The sequence below is a fragment of the Adelges cooleyi genome, unplaced genomic scaffold (genome assembly GCF_023614345.1).
Source record: "Adelges cooleyi isolate 19-005CV unplaced genomic scaffold, UGA_ACOO_1.1 ACOO_flye_CR_arks_rails_tigmint_CR_PRNA_113, whole genome shotgun sequence".
NCBI classification, from domain to species: Eukaryota; Metazoa; Arthropoda; class Insecta; order Hemiptera; family Adelgidae; genus Adelges; species Adelges cooleyi.
Genome location: NW_026095766.1, coordinates 29,922 through 53,029, shown reverse-complemented (window position 1 = coordinate 53,029; position 23,108 = coordinate 29,922). Strand labels below are relative to the sequence as shown.

Genomic DNA, 23,108 nt, shown 5'->3' with positions numbered 1-23,108 from the left:
ATTACAGCTGGCCGTTTAAACTGCCAAAAAACGAATCGCGGGTCTCGGGACTCGAACTCCCCGCCGCTGGATTTCGGGTCACACAGACGTGACACACAGGCGGAAAAAATTTTTTTAATTTTATTTTGGGTGGGGAGGGAACCAGGGTCAAAAACCAAGTTCCGACATTACAGCTGGCCGTTTAAACTGCCAAAAAACGAATCGCGGGGCCGGGGACTCGAACTCCCCGCCGCTGGAGTTCGGGTCACACAGACGAGACACGCTGGCGGACCAAAAAAAAGTTTGTGTATCAGCCGGAACCATACGAAGGCGTGCGCTTGCGCGTACATGTTGCAGAAATGGATAACGAGTCTTCGACGGTACGTGTTCAAATTATATAGTTTTGTCGGAGCCTCGCGAGTCGTTTGTTTGGACGGCATAATACGAATATTTACTACTCTCCCCCAACCTTTCTTTGTCACAACTCAATATGGTTATTAAGATAAGTTGTTTAGAATTACATTATATTTATTTAATCTACCGACGTGCGGCATAATATAAATGTAGCTTGTGTGTACATTGTACAAGCGTCGTCGAGTTCAAAACATTTTTTTTTTAATTTTTAAAGTATGTTTCCTTCTTTGTGACATTATATGATATATATATATATTAATTTTATTTTGGGTGGGGAGGGAACCAGGGTCAAAAACCAAGTTCCGACATTACAGCGGGCCGTTTAAACTGCCAAAAAACGAATCGCGGGTCTCGGGACTCGAACTCCCCGCCGCTGGATTTCGGGTCACACAGACGTGACACACAGGCGGAAAAAATTTTTTTAATTTTATTTTGGGTGGGGAGGGAACCAGGGTCAAAAACCAAGTTCCGACATTACAGCTGGCCGTTTAAACTGCCAAAAAACGAATCGCGGGTCTCGGGACTCGAACTCCCCGCCGCTGGATTTCGGGTCACACAGACGTGACACACAGGCGGAAAAAATTTTTTAATTTTATTTTGGGTGGGGAGGGAACCAGGGTCAAAAACCAAGTTCCGACATTACAGCTGGCCGTTTAAACTGCCAAAAAACGAATCGCGGGGCCGGGGACTCGAACTCCCCGCCGCTGGAGTTCGGGTCACACAGACGAGACACGCTGGCGGACCAAAAAAGTTTGTGTATCAGCCGGAACCATACGAAGGCGTGCGCTTGCGCGTACATGTTGCAGAAATGGATAACGAGTCTTCGACGGTACGTGTTCAAATTATCTAGTTTTGTCGGAGCCTCGCGAGTCGTTTGTTTGGACGGCATAATACGAATATTTACTACTCTCCCCCAACCTTTCTTTGTCACAACTCAATATGGTTATTAAGATAAGTTGTTTAGAATTACATTATATTTATTTAATCTACCGACGTGCGGCATAATATAAATGTAGCTTGTGTGTACATTGTACAAGCGTCGTCGAGTTCAAAACATTTTTTTTTTAATTTTTAAAGTATGTTTCCTTCTTTGTGACATTATATGATATATATATATATTAATTTTATTTTGGGTGGGGAGGGAACCAGGGTCAAAAACCAAGTTCCGACATTACAGCGGGCCGTTTAAACTGCCAAAAAACGAATCGCGGGTCTCGGGACTCGAACTCCCCGCCGCTGGATTTCGGGTCACACAGACGTGACACACAGGCGGAAAAAATTTTTTTAATTTTATTTTGGGTGGGGAGGGAACCAGGGTCAAAAACCAAGTTCCGACATTACAGCTGGCCGTTTAAACTGCCAAAAAACGAATCGCGGGGCCGGGGACTCGAACTCCCCGCCGCTGGAGTTCGGGTCACACAGACGAGACACGCTGGCGGACCAAAAAAAAGTTTGTGTATCAGCCGGAACCATACGAAGGCGTGCGCTTGCGCGTACATGTTGCAGAAATGGATAACGAGTCTTCGACGGTACGTGTTCAAATTATCTAGTTTTGTCGGAGCCTCGCGAGTCGTTTGTTTGGACGGCATAATACGAATATTTACTACTCTCCCCCAACCTTTCTTTGTCACAACTCAATATGGTTATTAAGATAAGTTGTTTAGAATTACATTATATTTATTTAATCTACCGACGTGCGGCATAATATAAATGTAGCTTGTGTGTACATTGTACAAGCGTCGTCGAGTTCAAAACATTTTTTTTTTAATTTTTAAAGTATGTTTCCTTCTTTGTGACATTATATGATATATATATATATTAATTTTATTTTGGGTGGGGAGGGAACCAGGGTCAAAAACCAAGTTCCGACATTACAGCGGGCCGTTTAAACTGCCAAAAAACGAATCGCGGGTCTCGGGACTCGAACTCCCCGCCGCTGGATTTCGGGTCACACAGACGTGACACACAGGCGGAAAAAATTTTTTTAATTTTATTTTGGGTGGGGAGGGAACCAGGGTCAAAAACCAAGTTCCGACATTACAGCTGGCCGTTTAAACTGCCAAAAAACGAATCGCGGGGCCGGGACTCGAACTCCCCGCCGCTGGATTTCGGGTCACACAGACGTGACACACAGGCGGAAAAAATTTTTTAATTTTATTTTGGGTGGGGAGGGAACCAGGGTCAAAAACCAAGTTCCGACATTACAGCTGGCCGTTTAAACTGCCAAAAAACGAATCGCGGGGCCGGGGACTCGAACTCCCCGCCGCTGGAGTTCGGGTCACACAGACGAGACACGCTGGCGGACCAAAAAAAAGTTTGTGTATCAGCCGGAACCATACGAAGGCGTGCGCTTGCGCGTACATGTTGCAGAAATGGATAACGAGTCTTCGACGGTACGTGTTCAAATTATCTAGTTTTGTCGGAGCCTCGCGAGTCGTTTGTTTGGACGGCATAATACGAATATTTACTACTCTCCCCCAACCTTTCTTTGTCACAACTCAATATGGTTATTAAGATAAGTTGTTTAGAATTACATTATATTTATTTAATCTACCGACGTGCGGCATAATATAAATGTAGCTTGTGTGTACATTGTACAAGCGTCGTCGAGTTCAAAACATTTTTTTTTTAATTTTTAAAGTATGTTTCCTTCTTTGTGACATTATATGATATATATATATATTAATTTTATTTTGGGTGGGGAGGGAACCAGGGTCAAAAACCAAGTTCCGACATTACAGCGGGCCGTTTAAACTGCCAAAAAACGAATCGCGGGGCCGGGACTCGAACTCCCCGCCGCTGGAGTTCGGGTCACACAGACGTGACACACAGGCGGAAAAAATTTTTTTAATTTTATTTTGGGTGGGGAGGGAACCAGGGTCAAAAATCGAGTTCCGACCTTACAGCGGGCCGTTTAAACTGCCAAAAAACGAATCGCGGGTCTCGGGACTCGAACTCCCCGCCGCTGGATTTCGGGTCACACAGACGTGACACACAGGCGGAAAAAATTTTTTTAATTTTATTTTGGGTGGGGAGGGAACCAGGGTCAAAAACCAAGTTCCGACATTACAGCTGGCCGTTTAAACTGCCAAAAAACGAATCGCGGGGCCGGGGACTCGAACTCCCCGCCGCTGGAGTTCGGGTCACACAGACGAGACACGCTGGCGGACCAAAAAAAAGTTTGTGTATCAGCCGGAACCATACGAAGGCGTGCGCTTGCGCGTACATGTTGCAGAAATGGATAACGAGTCTTCGACGGTACGTGTTCAAATTATCTAGTTTTGTCGGAGCCTCGCGAGTCGTTTGTTTGGACGGCATAATACGAATATTTACTACTCTCCCCCAACCTTTCTTTGTCACAACTCAATATGGTTATTAAGATAAGTTGTTTAGAATTACATTATATTTATTTAATCTACCGACGTGCGGCATAATATAAATGTAGCTTGTGTGTACATTGTACAAGCGTCGTCGAGTTCAAAACATTTTTTTTTTAATTTTTAAAGTATGTTTCCTTCTTTGTGACATTATATGATATATATATATATTAATTTTATTTTGGGTGGGGAGGGAACCAGGGTCAAAAACCAAGTTCCGACATTACAGCGGGCCGTTTAAACTGCCAAAAAACGAATCGCGGGTCTCGGGACTCGAACTCCCCGCCGCTGGATTTCGGGTCACACAGACGTGACACACAGGCGGAAAAAATTTTTTTAATTTTATTTTGGGTGGGGAGGGAACCAGGGTCAAAAACCAAGTTCCGACATTACAGCTGGCCGTTTAAACTGCCAAAAAACGAATCGCGGGGCCGGGGACTCGAACTCCCCGCCGCTGGAGTTCGGGTCACACAGACGAGACACGCTGGCGGACCAAAAAAAAGTTTGTGTATCAGCCGGAACCATACGAAGGCGTGCGCTTGCGCGTACATGTTGCAGAAATGGATAACGAGTCTTCGACGGTACGTGTTCAAATTATCTAGTTTTGTCGGAGCCTCGCGAGTCGTTTGTTTGGACGGCATAATACGAATATTTACTACTCTCCCCCAACCTTTCTTTGTCACAACTCAATATGGTTATTAAGATAAGTTGTTTAGAATTACATTATATTTATTTAATCTACCGACGTGCGGCATAATATAAATGTAGCTTGTGTGTACATTGTACAAGCGTCGTCGAGTTCAAAACATTTTTTTTTTAATTTTTAAAGTATGTTTCCTTCTTTGTGACATTATATGATATATATATATATATATAATGGTATCTACAATGGTGTATACCATTGTATCATATGTATCTACAATTTACAAAGCTACACTAAATTTTTTTTACACTATTGAAATCTGGCTATTCTAAGCTGGTGTAATTTTGTCAGCCTTGTATGCTTTTAGTATATACGTTAGTTTCATAATGAAACTATACTAAGGCCACTGAGAGAACGCTACTCCTTGGCGCATCCAAATGAACGAACTCCGCGGTTACGAGCCTATATTTCTCCCACTCTACTACTTACTCGCCGCCGTAAATTCCCCTACTCACTACGCGGCGACCGTCGGCTATTCCACGGCCGCCGCCACCGAGAAGTTGTATACAGCGGCTCAAATAACATACATCGAAAATAATAATTCTTGGCGACTTTCGCACATGGTAGGTATACAATAATAACAAAATATAATATGTATGTAATATATTTATTTATTCATTCTTTCCAACATAAATGTGTTTAAATAATACTGAAAAACAAATTAAAATACAAAACAAAATTTGGTATAAGTAGTTTAGCGGGCACCCTTATTTTCCCTTAATTTTGAGAATACATTATTTTAAAATTAAATTTTACCTGATATTGTAATCGTATAGGTAAAGCGCGTGTAAAAAAAGGACCCCGACCAAGCGGTAGCAGGCAGTCGACCCGGCTATAGCCGGGTAACTTTTCATTGCACAACTGATCCTTTTTTTGTTCATCTCTCATGAGCTATGCTCACTCAACGAGAATAATTTATTTTCTAAGGTTATTTTAAAATGAAATTTTACCTGATATTGTAATCGTATAGGTAAAGCGCGTGTAAAAAAAGGACCCCGACCAAGCGGTAGCAGGCAGTCGACCCGGCTATAGCCGGGTAACTTTTCATTGCACAACTGATCCTTTTTTTGTTCATCTCTCATGAGCTATGCTCACTCAACGAGAATAATTTATTTTCTAAGGTTATTTTAAAATTAAATTTTACCTGATATTGTAATCGTATAGGTAAAGCGCGTGTTAAAAAAGGACCCCGACCAAGCGGTAGCAGGCAGTCGACCCGGCTATAGCCGGGTAACTTTTCATTGCACAACTGATCCTTTTTTTGTTCATCTCTCATGAGCTATTCTCACTCAACGAGAATAATTTATTTTCTAAGGTTATTTTAAAATTAAATTTTACCTGATATTGTAATCGTATAGGTAAAGCGCGTGTAAAAAAAAGGACCCCGACCAAGCGGTAGCAGGCAGTCGACCCGGCTATAGCCGGGTAACTTTTCATTGCACAACTGATCCTTTTTTTTGTTCATCTCTCATGAGCTATGCTCACTCAACGAGAATAATTTATTTACTAAGATCATTTTAAAATTAAATTAGACTAAACTAGACTTTTACCCAACATTTAAATAGTACCAAGTAATCAATCCTAGTCTGAATCTGAGTCACCTGAGGTGTCTGTATCACCTGTTCCTATCGTTAGGATATGACGTGCTCCTTCTTCAGGTTCTGCGTCCATAACTTCGTCGGTTATGCTGTCGATGTTCCAAAATTTCTCCTCCTCCTTTACGACGTGCCCAACAAAATTCGTCCACATTTCCGATGTTACGTGTTCCACGCCTTTTTTTAATAATTCTTCAACGTATTTTAATTTGAAGGTGTTGTTATGCGTCCGGACATAGCTTTTGATAGATGACCACGCGAGCTCGATTGGGTTCAGCTCGCAGTGGTATGGAGGCAATTTTAGTACAGTTTTGTTGTTGTCTTTGGCGTACTCATCTATTACGTATTTGTCGTATTGCGATTTCAATGTCTGAACTTTTTCTAACAACAGCGCTTTTATTGTTGGCTGGGTAACGATCTCTCCTTTACTTTCTAGCCAATCTATAATCTCTTGTTTCTTCCAAGACATCACTGGAATTGGATATTTTTTAACGGAATGATATGAAGCATTGTCCATTACAATTACGGCATTTTCTTTGAGTAATGGCAAAGTTTTTTCAAACCACTCAAAAAACGTAGCGCCATTCATTTCATCGTGGTAGTCTGACGAGTTGGTTTTGGATTCGAAGCACAAAAGGCCCCCAGGTACAAAGCCGTCAGTTGATCCGATGTGCAATACAATGAGTCGCTTACCTTTACCTGAGGGTTCCTTTTGTCCTGTGGTGAGGCCTCTGAGGAATGCGTCACGGGATGACTTGACCGTACTGTCGACCCATTTTTTATTATGCGTTTCACCTGCGTTGACCCATGTCTCATCCAAGTAATATATTGGTCTGTTTTGTGCTCTGTATTGCCTTATTTGATCCAAGTATTTTCGGCGCCAACGTTGTATGTCTTCTCTTTCAAGAAGGGCACTACAGCGAGATTTTTTTGCATAAACAAATTTCAGTTCCTTCAACACTTTTTGAAATGACGATCGTTTAAGATTCGGTAAAGTTTCATCTTCATTAATGGCTATTAACATCTTCGCAAGTGTAGGTACTTCACGATTCAACCAAAAGCCATGTATTTTTCGCCTAATGGCATTTTTATCAAATTCGTCCACTTTGTCAAGTATTGTAAGTCTTATTTTTTTCTTGTTTGGCGATGAAACTGTACCTTCTTTTTTATACTCGGCCAATGTTGTTTGTATTGTTCGTTGTCCAATACCACTTGCCTTGGAAATTTCGACAAGCATTTGTCTGTAAGTCAATTGCGGGCTGTCTGGGTTTTCAAGTTGTTGCTTGAGTTTGTCTTTGTACAGATTGATGATAATCTGCTTTTGACCAGTCCCAACAAACTAAAGAAAATAATATATATTTAAAAATTAAGAGTTCGCAATAGAAAAATAGTCCTACAAAACTTACTTTTCCACGAGGATTTTTTTTTGAAGGAGAAATCTCGACGTGGTCCATGTTGTCCTAGTAGTCTAAGTACTAAAATAGGAAAACACTAAAAACAATAGTGAGCTAAAACTCGCAAAAAACAAAAAATTGGTGTATGTATGCCAAAACGTAAAATAAAGTAAACACTACAGTTCACGCTGTATACAAACAACCACTGACCGTGACGTCGGCAGCGGCGGTGGTGGCCGACGGTGAGCGACGGTGGCGCCGGCGGCGGAAACCAGCGTTTAGTGGGGGGAATGCGCGAGAATGGACTAGTTTTGGTCGCCGCCCAGTAGCGTTCTCTCAGTGGCCTTAGTATAGTATTAAATCATGTTTTCAGTAAAGTCGGTTATCGGTATTATTTAAAATAAATATGGTTATCGTATAATTTTTTTTACAGATGAGTCCATCACGCAATCATAATGTTAGCACACAAATTAAGGAATATAGTAAAGCATGAGAAAAATGTTATTCATATGGCCAATGGTTGTACTATTATATTGAATACAGCACATCCCTTGCCTGAATTAGTTTCTGGCAGTCAACCTGAATCGGCAAATGAAACTCCTTTGTGGGACTTGACTACATTTGAAAACCGCTTGAGAACATTTAATGACGGATGGAAATTGGAATTTTTAACACCTGATCAAATGGCAAAGGCAGGATTGTATTACCTAGGCAAGCAAGATCGTGTACGTTGCATGTTTTGCTCCAAGGAGTTTGATTATTGGCAATGTGGTGATGATCCGCTTGTAGAGCATAAACGTCAATCTCCACAATGTCCATTTTTCAAAGGAAACACAGGCAAGTGTTACTTATTACATACAACTGATTAGAATAAACATTTTTAATCAAGTTGAGTCTAATGAAATTTAAAGATCTTTCTAAAAAATGATGTTCTCTGATTTTACTTTTTGATCTGAAAAATCATTAGTTTATGGTAGTAGTATAAATAATTAACTATACCACGTTTTTCTTAATAGGATATGATGTTTGTGGTTTATACGGATCTCCACCGTCGGACAAGAGTTCTAATGAAGAAAGAAAAAAGATTCAAAATTTTTTGGATTCTTTGGGAGTAGTCCAGCAACTTAACGCTCCTATCCATAAGGACTATGCTACTTATGACGCACGTCTGGCAACATTTGATAAGTGTGAGAAAAAGATGAAACAAGAAACTCATACTCTTTGTGAAGCCGGCTTCTTTTATATAGGTAATTATAGATTTTGTTTTATCAATTGTCGTAATTTAATGTTACATTTGTTCTCTATTGTTTTCGTATAGGTGATGGCCAGAATGACCAAATGTTATGTTTCTGCTGTAGTCAAGGTCTTAAGGACTGGGAGGATGACGACGAACCATGGACAGAACATGCACGATGGTCCCCAAATTGTAGTTATGTGCTACTAAGTAAAGGCAAAACGTTTGTAGATAAACCTCTCGGTAAACAAAAAGAACTTCCTACGATAGATCAAGAAGTCAGTATTTCTTCAGTTATTTCGTATTACGTACAAGAAACTTATTTAAAAATATTTTTACAGGAATTGACCAAGTTTGTTGCCAATCATAAAGATAATTATGTTTTCGAAAGTAATATTAAAGTCAGCTCTACTAAAATGTGAGTTTGACATTTTAACTATAATGTAGTAAAATAGTATGAAATAAAGAATTGTATTGTTGATTATTTTACAAGATCCATTTTTTAACTCTATATATTACAATTTAAGTCAAAATAAAAGATCAAATACCTATTTTTGTTTAATTTCTGTTTTATAAAAAAACTAAGTGTTTATTATCTACGAGTCTCACGAGTTCATAATTTTTTTTGTTTTATCGGGTGTCACATCGTCTTTTAACTTCACAATCTGAGGTATTTTACCTTGAATACAATATGTATAATAAACATCACTTGGTCTAAATTGCTAAATATAATTTAGATAAATTTCACAATTCTGGATTTACATTTTTTTCAATTTTTGTATACAGAATTGTTATTTGAGCGCACGTCCCAAAGCCATTTAACAGGGTCACACATTTAATGAGTATTTTAAACTGTAGATCACATTCTTTTTACCATAACGCACAATTTATAATTTATATTAATATAAGTATTAATCATTTTTTTATTAATAATCAATCAATAGTTTGTTTTATGTTTGAACTATTTGTTTATTTTTCTGATTAGAAAACGTGATGATCATCCTGAAACCACATACAGCAATCAAATGACTGCATCATTGTCTGAAATCAATCCACGCCTATCCCAGCAAGACCCGAACACTATACCTGATTCAATGATGTGCAAGATATGTTTTAAAGAAAAAATGAAAGTGGCGTTTATCCCTTGCGGTCATGTTATCGCTTGCATACAATGTGCAATGACTCTTGACCAGTGTGCTGTGTGCAGGCAACCATTTACAATGGTAATGAGAGTTTATGTGTATATGGACGAAAATAAAAACGAAGACAAAGTTGAAAGTCTTAATCAGTTACCATGCAGTTCTTCCCAGTGTCCTGATGATCCAGCTAATCCAATGTTGTGCAGAGTGTGTCATAAAGAAGAGATGGAAGCTGCATTTATAGCTTGTAGACACGTTTACGCATGTGTAAAATGTGCGACGAAGATGTCTGAATGTCCCGTGTGTTTATTACCGTCCTATGGCACTATGCAAGTGTACTTATAGGGGGGGGGGTCATAGAATCACTGAGTGACTCGGTGGATACCAAAGATTTATCCATACGATGACTATAGTTAAGTGAAGTAAAATTGAATGTTGCTAAGTCAGTTCTACTAAAAGGTGAATTCGAAAATACTAATATTATATTCATGTTCATGATTTAAAGTACCTATTGTACATTTTTAATGATACACAAATATGTAATTATTATTTAAGTAGACAAACACTATAGAACTCATTGAGTACTATTTAAAAGTTGTTTTGTACAAGGCCCAATTACATTTGTAACCTAGATTATATCATATATAAGACATAGTATTAAGGTGTTGAATTTACCACTCTATTACGGACACTGTTATAACTGTAACGTACGTTGTATATATTATTCTCTATATATTTTATACTGTGTGTTTTTTATGTTTAATAGTATTGTGTTTAAACATATTATTGTTGTGTTTTATTTTCTACTTGAATACTAATTTCGACCAAGCTATACAGGCGTGTATCGCAATAGATGCTATACAAAACGCGAATGGTGGATTGATATCATTGAATAAATAATAATTTGTTCTGTATTGCTACTTGATATTATTCTACGCTAGTAACGCATCGTTTTGATAGAACCACGGTCTATACTCAATACAAGACCGTGATTAGACCACGGTAGCCTATGGTTGAAATTGAAAAATAAATCGATTTACTAGAGCTCACGGTGCGATACAGTTGACTGCACACCCCCGGCTATCAAAAATGTAGTTAGACCACCTGTACCTACCGTGCAAATTTACACCTTGTGGAAAAGACTTAAGGAAATTGCAGGAGAAAACGTTATGATGTTCGTTTTCCACAAAACACAACCAGATCCTCGCCTTTGTAAAACTGTACAAAGCGTCAAAACTTGTTTTTTTTTATGTACCAAAATTGTATTTTAGTAGTGATCATTTAAAAAAAAAAAAACAGTATAAGCGAATAAATAGAATTGGACATAAACTTATAATTTAATTTATTCAATTAACCTGTTTTGTTTTGTTGTAAGTGTGAGGCGTAATTATTGTTTTATTTACGTTATCGACATAAACCATAAAACATAGATGATACCTCGGTTATCTACATCCTTTGTATTATTTATTTAAATGGGGTTGGGGTACTAAAAATACTAACAATATGACCGTACATCAGTATAATTGGTGACCTTGCCGAAAGGCCGGTTTACATGGATGTAGCGTGACTATTATCAAAAAAAGGTTCTTTGGAACTAAAGTACTTGACCACAGCTTTGGTGCCTTCATTGACAGCGTGCTTGGCTAATTCACCAGGCAACAGGAGACGGGCGGCGGTCTGGATTGCCCGGCTGGTGATGGTCGACCGCTTGTTGTAATGTGTCAGACGCTTTGCTTCGTTGGCGATGCGTTCCAAAATATCGGTAACGAAGCTGTTCGTGATATTCATGGCCTTGGTGGACATACTCAATTCGGGGTGAACTTGTTTCAACACTTTGTAGATGTACATACTGTATGATTCTTTCCTCTTGGGCTTGCGCTTCTTGTCGGATATTTTCATGATCTTGCTTGCGGATTTACCTCCTGTCACCATAGAAACTGCGGTCGCGAGATAGTGAGCCGATAACTGGTGGACGCCGGATGTTCTGAATGATTTGCTTAACTTACAGCTATATTTATTTAACGTTGGGATGTCAATTAAGAAGTACGACTTGTAACGACAAAACGACAACGATAACTAACACTTCACGGCAGCAGTTACACTCCACAAAGTGAGGGTCCCCCCCTCCCTTCTTTGTCGCAACATAAAATGATATGATGTACTATTCTATTTTATTTAATCTAATTGATAAAAGATAACAGTACTTGTGTCGGTAGCGTGTGTGTACATTATACAAGCGTCGTCGAGTTCAAAACATTTTTTTAAAATTTTTTTAGTTTTTTCCCTTCTCTGTCACAACATTATATGATATGATGTTATATTGTATTTTATTTAATCTAATTGATAAGAGCTAACAGTACCTGTGATGCATAAAATAAAGTTAGATAGGTTTTTTAATATTATATTATAATATAAGTTATATTATAACATAGTATACTATTATATTATAATATAAGCTTACAGCTCTATGCTGGAATACTCTTGTACAAGCGTCGTCGAGTTCAAAACATTTTTTTTAATTTTTTAAGTTTTTTACCTTCTTTGGCACAACGTAATATATTTTATTTATTTAATCTGCCACCGTACACCATATACATGTATATTTACTTTCCCACCCCTTTCTTTGTCACATCATTATATGATATGATATGATATTATATTTTTTTGCGCATGCGCCGAAAGTTTACAGCTCTATGCATGAACATAGCTAATATAGTCTGTTTTATTTAATCTACCGCCGTGGCCATTTATACGGATGTTTACTTCCCCCCTTCTTTGTCACAACATAAAATTATATGATGTAATATTCTATTTTATTTAATCTAACTGATAAGAGATAACAATACTTGTAATATATGAAATAAAATAAGATAGGTTAGGTTAGTATTTTATTCAATCTACCGTCGTGGCCACATATATGGATATTTACTTTTTCCTCTTCTTTGTCAGACCATCATATGATATGATATAATATTCTTTTTTTGTTGGGCATGCGCCGAAAGGTTACAGCTCTATGCTGGAATACTCTTGTACAAGCGTCGTCGAGTTCAAAACATTGTTTTAAATTTTTTAAGTTTTTTCCCTTCTTTGGCACAACATAATATATTTTATTTATTTAATCTACCACCGTACACCATATACATGTATATTTACTTTCCCCCCTTTCTTTGTCACATCATTATATGATATGATATGATATTATATTTTTTTGCGCATGCGCCGAAAGTTTACAGCTCTATGCATGAACATAGCTAATATAGTCTGTTTTATTTAATCTACCGCCGTGGCCATTTATACGGATGTTTACTTCCCCCCTTCTTTGTCACAACATAAAATTATATGATGTAATATTCTATTTTATTTAATCTAACTGATAAGAGATAACAATACTTGTAATATATGAAATAAAATAAGATAGGTTAGGTTAGTATTTTATTCAATCTACCGTCGTGGCCACATATATGGATATTTACTTTTTCCTCTTCTTTGTCAGACCATCATATGATATGATATAATATTCTTTTTTTGTTGGGCATGCGCCGAAAGGTTACAGCTCTATGCTGGAATACTCTTGTACAAGCGTCGTCGAGTTCAAAACATTGTTTTAAATTTTTTAAGTTTTTTCCCTTCTTTGGCACAACATAATATATTTTATTTATTTAATCTACCACCGTACACCATATACATGTATATTTACTTTTCCCCCCTTTCTTTGTCACATCATTATATGATATGATATGATATTATATTTTTTTGCGCATGCGCCGAAAGTTTACAGCTCTATGCATGAACATAGCTAATATAGTCTGTTTTATTTAATCTACCGCCGTGGCCATTTATACGGATGTTTACTTCCCCCCTTCTTTGTCACAACATAAAATTATATGATGTAATATTCTATTTTATTTAATCTAACTGATAAGAGATAACAATACTTGTAATATATGAAATAAAATAAGATAGGTTTGGTTAGTATTTTATTCAATCTACCGTCGTGGCCACATATATGGATATTTACTTTTTCCTCTTCTTTGTCAGACCATCATATGATATGATATAATATTCTATTTTTGTTGGGCATGCGCCGAAAGTTTACAGCTCTATGCTGGAATACTCTTGTACAAGCGTCGTCGAGTTCAAAACATTGTTTTAAATTTTTTAAGTTTTTCCCTTCTTTGGCATAACATAATATATTTTATTTATTTAATCTACCACCGTACACCATATACATGTATATTTACTTTTCCCCCCTTCTTTGTCACAACATAAAATTATATGATGTAATATTCTATTTTATTTAATCTAACTGATAAGAGATAACAATACTTGTAATATATGAAATAAAATAAGATAGGTTAGGTTAGTATTTTATTCAATCTACCTTCGTGGCCACATATATGGATATTTACTTTTTCCTCTTCTTTGTCAGACCATCATATGATATGATATAATATTCTTTTTTTGTTGGGCATGCGCCGAAAGGTTACAGCTCTATGCTGGAATACTCTTGTACAAGCGTCGTCGAGTTCAAAACATTGTTTTAAATTTTTTAAGTTTTTTCCCTTCTTTGGCACAACATAATATATTTTATTTATTTAATCTACCACCGTACACCATATACATGTATATTTACTTTTCCCCCCTTTCTTTGTCACATCATTATATGATATGATATGATATTATATTTTTTTGCGCATGCGCCGAAAGTTTACAGCTCTATGCATGAACATAGCTAATATAGTCTGTTTTATTTAATCTACCGCCGTGGCCATTTATACGGATGTTTACTTCCCCCCTTCTTTGTCACAACATAAAATTATATGATGTAATATTCTATTTTATTTAATCTAATTGATAAGAGATAACAGTACTTGTGTCGGTAGCGTGTGTGTACATTTTACAAGCGGCGTCGTGTTCAAAACATTTTTTTTTAATTTTCCCCCTTCTTTGTCACATCATATGATATGTATATGTATATATTATAATAGATATCCTAGTGGGAAAAATAGTAACTAATGTATCTAATATGATATATATACACCCTATGCCTCGCGCGCGCGACAGACTCTGTCCAGGTACTGGATGAGACGGACGTCTCATGGAGGACCGCCGACGGCGTCTCTCGAATATATATATATATATATATATATATATATATATATGTATATATATATATATGTATAGACATATATCCTAGCGGCATATTTAGAAACTAACGTCTCCACCCACCGTCAGAGGGTATATATAGAGGTGCGGGTTCGCGCGCGCGAGACTTCTGTCGTAGACATACACCGAAGACGAAGTCTCTCGTACTCCACTCAACAGCCGTCCGGTTCTGTCCGGGTCGGCACGGCTATCGTCGGGTTCTGTCCGGGTCGGCACGGCTATCGTCCGGTTTTTTTATGTTTTCACCGGAATCGCAGTCGGACAAATTTCACACATCGTAAAATATTTTCTACACCAATATGCAGTGTTACCAGATTAACAATTAAAAATTTCCCCGATCTTCATAAAAAAAAAAGTTTCGAAAAAATCTAAAAAATAAGATAGGGTTGTTAAATATTATATCCTATTTTATTTAATCTAACTGATAAGAGATAACAGTACTCGAATCGACGGTTTCACACATTGTAAAATTAGTTTTTATTTCATTATCCTACCAGGATCCTAGAGGTCCAGAGCCGCCGGGCCGTGGCTACAGACATCACCGCCGCTGCGTCCTGGGACTCTGGTACCGCGAGCCGCAGCTACAATCGCCGCCGTCAAACGTGTCACAATCACCACCACGGCCATCGCTGCGTCCTGGCACCCTGATACCGTGAGCCGTAATGCGAGCACGGTTGCTGGCCGGTGAATCCGTGAATGTTTAAAATTACATTCACTATGATGGGTGCAGTCGGTAGTGCGTGGAAACATTCTACAAGCGTCGTCGAGAACAAATCTTGCTTTTTCAATTTATTCTAAAATTTAAATTTGATTGTGACGTCACACGAGGATCGCCGATGACACGGAAAATCTTGTTTTTTATTATTTACAATTCTTATACATTATTTACATTAATAATATGCATTAACAATATTAATCCTCACGGTAAGTTTTTTTTTTATCATATATTATATCAGTGTATTGTATTACTCGGCTATGTTGCTCGTGCGTAAAACTTTACAAAGTTATGCTGAGTCTCATGGTGTTGATTGCTTGTAGGAATACCGGCAGACCGTCACCCGTACGGAAATGCTGTAGTTTTTAGCTCGAATAAACGTAATAGTAAATCGGGTCTGACATATTATATTATATTATGGAGACATTAGTTTCTATTTTTGCCACTAGGCTACATATCATACTATATGATGAGACAAAGAAGGGAGGAAAATTTTAAATTTTAAAAAATGTTACAACTCGACGATGCTTGTACCATGTAAAAGTACAAAGTACTGTTATCTCTTATCAATTAGATTACATACTACTAATTCAGACTCTTTCCGTATTGTAGTAAGCCCGGAAATGGCTTTACATAAATAAAGTATATGAGGAACAAATGTAGACTTTATAATACGTATAAAATAGTATACGATTTATTAGTGCTGTATATTGTCATTTTTATAACCTCCAAGTCCGTCATCGGATATCACTCTGTTGTTGAATTTTACTAAAACACACACACACGTTTACTACATTTTATACTAATTATTAATCCACCTCGTCTATCTTAAATAACCATCGTCAGGCGAAGACGAAACATAACGCAGACGGATGGATGTTTTTTTTTTAATGTTTCCTTAGTGTGGAGAACAATAATTCGGTTGTTCCCAACCGTTATTATCTAACCGTGGTTAACTTAACTCGAAATCAACGCAATGTGAGAGTATAAAAAAAAACAGCCACATTGAAATTAGACGGAGACAAGTGGAATCTAACTTGTGGGTGGTTGCGGAACCGGTCAAGCGGTCTGCTTGCATGCTATCGGCCGCAACAGGAACGTTACTAAACTGGGACAACGATCAAAAAACACCGTGAAAGATTCCGCTCGTATCTACAACGCAACTCGCGGCTTTGGTGGCCAACTGCTTTCTGAGAGCCTTGCCTCCGGGAGATTTCCAGGTGGATTGCTTCGTACGGGCCATGTCGGTAGATAGTAGATTGTCTGTAAAACTCGAAACGGTCGAATATGTCTCCGGAAATTTTTGCATTGCTGGTTTGGATTGTTCCTCTGTTTCAAGCTATTTGCTTCTTCCAGGGAGTTTGATATATTGGCTTGAATCTCTGTGGATTTTATTTTCCCTGTTTGGTTTCTTCCGTTAGTGTTTTAACTTCCGATGCTGAGGGGTCGTTTGTGGTGACGCTCTCTTGTAGCTGGTCGGGTGGTGATTAGCTTGAGATGTTGGTGGGGGGTGTTTTCAAGCTTCTTGTATACGTTTTGTGTCGCTTTCTTTATGGTTTCTCGGATTGTTGGCATTTTCGTGCTGTTTCTTACTGCCGTGTTGTTCGCAAATGGCGCTGGATTTATTATTGCCCTGAGCGTGGTGTTTTGGACGGTTTCGAGTATTTTCCAACTTGTTTCTGAAAGGTTTGACGCCCAGGCTGCTCCTCCGTACGTCATGATTGGCCTGATATATAGCTTGTATATTGACAGTTTTGTGTTGATGGAGAGGGGGGCTCTTTGAGTTTATGACCGGGAATAGCATTCTCTTGGCTGCTTTGGCTTTTTGGACCGTCTTGTTGATGTGCTGGGAAAAGTTGAGCCTCCGGTCGATTTGAACTCCCAGGTATCTGGTCGAGTGGGACCATTTGATTTGTTGACCTTGCATGACAATCCGTGGTGTGTTCGTCGTGGCTTTGTTGGAGAACATGATAGCGTTTGTTTTTTGTCTCCGGAAACCGAATGTGCTTGTAGATATACAAATTCGGATCGATTGCGCGGGTTCTCATTGGTCAACGGAACGGCTAGCCGATAGCCGATACGGCTAGCGATACCGCGCTGTAATTGGCCCGCGTGACGGCCCGATCATACAAGTACGGCGCAAAAACGTTGGCTGGGCATTATTCGATGTGTTGCTTGATGCTTCAGTTTACAGCAGCTCTCCAAACGACAATCAGCGACAATGACTGGATGCGGCAAAGGAGGAAAAGGTTTGGGAAAAGGAAGCGCCAAACGTCGTCGTAAAGTGATCCGGGACAACATCCAAGGAATCACCAAGCCGGACATTCGTCGGTTAGCTCGCCGCGGTGGTGTTAAACGTATCTCCGGTCTGATCTACGAAGAGATCCGCGGAGTTTTGAAAACGTTCCTGGAAAAGGTGATCTTTGACGCAATCGCCTACACCGACCACGCCAATAGAAAGACCGTCACCGCCATGGACGTGATCTACGCTTTGAAACGCCAAGGCCGCGCCTTGTACGGTTTCGGAGGTTAATTCCCGCCGACCGTTCGCTTTGCATCTTACCTACGGTCAGTTAAAACGATCCTTATAGGACTACTATTTCATAGTATTACAATAGTTTTTTTTTTTATTAACGTGTCAAATGCAATTCGCAGTCGGCTACATAAAAACTAATATTATAATATTATTATAGGATTATAGGAGGGTAGGAATATTATAGGATAGGTATTATTATAAAATGTTTAATATATTCATTAATCATTAACAAACCCATGTTTGAAATAAATAATAACTATATTACTTACTTGAACACAAATAAATTAAAGGTTTAGCCGATAGTAAATGTAAAGTCACAAGTTGGCATTTCTGTGATTTGTAATGTGATATATGAAATGTTAGGTAGATACCTAAAATCAAAGAAAGCTTCTGTGGAAATAGACTTTTTAAAATATTATTGTAAATGGACGCCCTTAAAAATAATACAAACTCTTATACTTTGCATGTAGGTGCAAGTAACCATTCCTCCCCCCTAGGTAGTTGTCCGCCCTGAAAGACAAGCAGTTATCTATGTACCTACAACACGGAATTATTTGCAAATAAATATAGAATTATTATGATTAGTATGTCATATCAATTTCCGATCTTCTCCTTTTAGTTATGACAAAATTGCACATGATAATTTAATGACGGGAACATTCATGTTTACATTTACAATTATTTATTTTCATATAATCCGCAGTCGCCTGATTTCATTTTTTCTCTCTCGGTATTTACCGATTTTTTTTTTTAATTGCATTTGGTCCGCTTCTAAACTTATTTTTGCTTTTTTTCTTAAGTAATATTTTTTTACAAGGACAATGGTATATATGTATATTTACTGTGTTTTGCGATGTGTGCAAATATATACGCCAATTAATATAACATTGATTAAGTATGTTTCAGATAGGAGCGCCGGCTATATTTATCCGTTTATAATCATTTTATTATATATTGAAAATGTCGTTTTCGCGACAGCTTGTCTAATACATTTTTTTTTATTTATTCTTTATTTTATGTCTAACTTTAAATAAATTTAGTATTAACCATTAGTTACGCGAAACATATGCAACTATAAGGCGCAAGTTAGCCAACATCAAGAAAATTTCATGTACATTTTTCTGTATCATATGTCTTATAATTGTATACATTTTTCTTTAAAATTATCGCGAAAAATCCTGGTCAAACTAATATAGTTAATAGTTAAACTATAAATTTGAACTTTAACTTCATTATCAAAATTCTTTTCCCCAATAAACGTGCATTGTTAACTTAAGAACACATTGTATATGGTTATGGTTTTTGGCAACTTTTTCCCATGACCATTAGGATAACTTAACTGCATTTCATATTATAATAACAAAATTTTAATTTTCTTTCTTTCAACAAAGCATTTGTCTAATGCACGTTTACCATTACCTGTGACATAATAATGATATAACGTAACAATGATCCAACTTTTAAATGTATTTTTTTTTTGTATGTATGTGTCCCTTCTAGGTTCTCAAAAGTTACGAGGAATTAAAGGCAATTGGACGTCATCAAAATCAACAAAAATTCCTTCAGATATTGGAGTCCACCCCAATAATAATAGTACCCTACCTTTGTTTGCGGGGAAATTGTAACCACTTCATTTAGTTAATTATTTTATTATTTTATTATTTACTTCGGATTCCCACGGACCAGGTAAAAGGTATGAACCTTCATATATATATATATATATATATATAATTATACATTTTGTTTCAGTCATTTAAATATTGTAATCAATAACTAAATTCTTAACTGGCTTTAAGTCTTTTTAAATAAATAATATTGTAACGTTGCTACTTAAGAGTTCAGTTCATTTACTTAAAGGTACGACCGGCCCTTTTGGTCTTTTGGGCGGTTATATAAATTAACAAAGAGTCTTTAGGGATATTTTAGGATAGATACAGGGTAGTTTCCCGTCCCGCCTAGGGCCCCTTAATTTATCCTCAGAAGGTGGACAGTCGTGGGTGTGATCCACTCATCGCATTGTATCGTAACAAATTATAAATGGTGTCGATTTTAAATGGTGACGATTGTGAATGGTGTCGATTTTTCCATGTATGTACCTAAGCAAAGGATTGAAAAAAATGTAAATAACTAACCAAGTGAATGTTGCCAATAAATCGAGGTTTATTTTGAGGTGCGACGTCCCCTTAAGGCCAAATATTAAAAAAAAAAACCAGTGCGTGTTACGAGTATGCGCGTATGAAGTGAAACTTATTTCAGTCATCCAACCGATAGAATATTAGGTTCGTATTGGAATAAAATAAATTAAAAAAAAATACACCTAAAAAATTGCATTTTTAATTGAGATTAATGTAATTAAATATTATTATTTTTAATTATCTTATGCTGCCACGAAAGCTATAATAGGCGTATGGTAACTGAAATAACTAATATAAGTTTTGGATTAAACGCTATGATTTATGAAGATATCTTGAGAAAACTGCATGTATTGTTGTTCCTGACCGAGTTGTTGGAGTTTCTGGATCATTATTCATTACTAAACTGAAATTTTCACTAAAAAATTGTTTGAATAGTTCTGATCTATCCGTTGCAAAATTAACATTAAAGCATCCACTCATAATCATAGGCAATTTACCATCTCCCCTGCCGAGTAATGCTGCACCTCCGGTAGTATAGGCGAGCAACGATCTATTTAAAAAATAAACTGTATCATCTATATTTTGAATTGGTGAGATATAAACTGCTATATACAATGATGATAATTTGTTTATTTTGTCTTAAGCACTCGGCGACACAAAATTCACCGACTGGAGTAATTCTCGAATTAAATAATTCTGATTGTCCTATTGTAATCTAAATTGATGAAGTGACAATTTTAACTACATCGTCATTACGATGATAAATAGCTACTCCTCCAGATCTGACAGTCGGTCACTTACAATTAATGATACAATTAAAATTGGGGGGGGGGAATTTATAGTATTTTCGTTTTCGTGATTCCATTGAACATGTTTGATCTCGAACAAATGTAGCTAGGTTTCTAAATATAATAATAATTAATATTTTTAATAATTTAAAAGATTATTGCGTATATTATTATTAAATTTTTATTCTATATTATATTTATATTATTATTATTTACGGTCGTTCGTGAAGATGCACAAAAACGAAAAAAAAAATGCGAAAAATCAGTTTCGCCGACCGGAATCGAACCCGCAATAGTGTACTTTATTAAGTTGAGAAACTAACCATTACGCTATCTAAACGTGTTTACTGGTAGCAGAAATTTTTGGGTAATTAACATAAAAGTAGGTAATACAAATAATATAAAGTCGCGTGAGTTTGGGCATTAACTTAAAACTATGAATATTAAAATACTATAGTAATTAAAATGCCTTACTAGAACAAAATAAAGGTAACTACTAAATAAATCACAGTTATATAAATAATCAGTCCATAATTAATACTTGACGATAACATTGTAATGTGATGCTTGGTGATATATAATATCAAAAAGTATCGTGTTGTTCAATTTGAAACCAGTTCAGGAAGATGGATTTAAAATAATTTAAGACTTTTTCAAAATATAAGTATAAAATTTATTGTATAGTAAAAGTGCGTAGACAACAGCTACATAAGTGTATTTAACATGAGTGTAATAATTCGTCTGGAATAGGCTTGGATCCTACTCCTATTTATATGGTTATGCTAATCTGTGTAATGTGTTATTGTGTAAATTGTGTTGACTCGATGGGCGGATGCTACAGCGAACGCTCATCGTATGATTATTTTAATTGGTATTATTTTGGCAATCTAATCTTATAGAATGGCAATAACATGTTTTTCCCAAATAGCTTATCAAAGCGGAACGGACTAAAGTAGTATTGATATATATATATATATTTGTAATATAATTCAATCACTACGCCAGATAACCATGCAGGTGCGCTCTGTAATAACCAGTAGTCATCTATCGTATAGGTATGCCAATGTATGACTCAGAGAGCTATTGTAATATGAGTATTATTATGCTTAGTGTAGTTGGTTGTTTTGTGTAATGGTGTGTAGAGGTTAACTGAAGGTTATGTTCATAACAGTAACATAATTCAAATTAAACTCTTTTTGCAATAGTTAAACAAATACAATCATAAATATGGTAAGTCTTAATAAAGTATAAATTTTGTAGGAGGCTTAAGAAACAGTATTGCCTGACGAGGGTGAAGACTTGTAATTTATTAACCATACATATGGGTTGAATTTGCGCCAGCGTTTTTTTTTTCGAAATAAACTCTACTTGTATTTTATTGTTAAAAAAATTAATTTATTTTTGTTTATAAAACCTTACATTTATACCGTTCATAGTATACGCGGTTTATTGTGCAAATTGAATCCATTTAATATCAAGAGAAACTATATATTATATAGACATTGATATTTACGTTTAGAAAATCTAATTTTATGCGGTTAACCCTTATGTCGTTTTTTTTTCAAGAGATAAGTTACAAAAGTAAATTATGCCTGTGAATTCAGCTACAATTTTTATTTAAATAGCTTGAGTTAAGTAAATTTAGTTAATAATTACTATTGTGTTTTATTTTTCATATAAATCAATTAAAGTCAATTACCATGTTTTAAGTTCATAATTTGTTTTTTTTTTGTTTCATAACAACATTTCATTTTCTATTACTCAAAGTGAAGAAAAAAATCATTTAATCGCTAAAGCATTGGGAGAAGCTTACACTAGTGATTATTAAATAAATAATAGTTGTTAAAATAAAAATATGACGAAGTCACATAAAAACCGTCATAAATCGCTGGGATCCAATGATACCAATTACAATGCTAGTTATGCAGTCGCC

The 23,108-nt window shown here is 36.6% G+C and overlaps 3 protein-coding genes and 1 pseudogene across 3 annotated transcripts; 2 read left to right on the top strand and 2 right to left on the bottom strand.

Annotated features, from left to right (window-relative positions):
* Positions 1-6,054: 6,054 nt before the first annotated feature.
* LOC126847646 (uncharacterized) lies at positions 6,055-7,522 on the bottom strand. Its single transcript, XM_050588030.1, has 2 exons — positions 7,475-7,522; positions 6,055-7,407 (listed from the first exon to the last, which is right to left on the bottom strand). The coding sequence occupies exons 1-2, from the start codon at positions 7,520-7,522 to the stop codon at positions 6,055-6,057; spliced, it is 1,401 nt and encodes a 466-aa protein (XP_050443987.1).
* Positions 7,523-7,895: 373 nt separating this feature from the next.
* Positions 7,896-10,180, top strand: LOC126847640 (death-associated inhibitor of apoptosis 1-like; annotated as a pseudogene).
* A 1,203-nt stretch (positions 10,181-11,383) lies between these two features.
* Positions 11,384-11,734, bottom strand: LOC126847645 (late histone H2B.L4-like). Its single transcript, XM_050588029.1, has one exon. The coding sequence runs from the start codon at positions 11,732-11,734 to the stop codon at positions 11,384-11,386; it is 351 nt and encodes a 116-aa protein (XP_050443986.1).
* A 6,203-nt stretch (positions 11,735-17,937) lies between these two features.
* On the top strand, positions 17,938-18,249 carry LOC126847644 (histone H4-like). The gene has a single exon (XM_050588027.1). It carries the CDS (start codon positions 17,938-17,940, stop codon positions 18,247-18,249), a length of 312 nt encoding a protein of 103 aa, XP_050443984.1.
* Positions 18,250-23,108: the final 4,859 nt, after the last annotated feature.

Excerpts from the sequence above, each read along its gene's own strand:
- LOC126847645 (XM_050588029.1), bottom strand. The coding sequence starts at position 11,734 with ATGAAAATATCCGACAAGAAGCGCAAGCCCAAGAGGAAAGAATCATAC.
- LOC126847644 (XM_050588027.1), top strand. The coding sequence starts at position 17,938 with ATGACTGGATGCGGCAAAGGAGGAAAAGGTTTGGGAAAAGGAAGCGCC.
- LOC126847646 (XM_050588030.1), bottom strand. The coding sequence starts at position 7,522 with ATGGACCACGTCGAGATTTCTCCTTCAAAAAAAAATCCTCGTGGAAAA. Across the intron at positions 7,408-7,474 it reads AAAAAAATCCTCGTGGAAAA|TTTGTTGGGACTGGTCAAAA; the intron begins GTAAGTTTTGTA and ends TATTTTCTTTAG.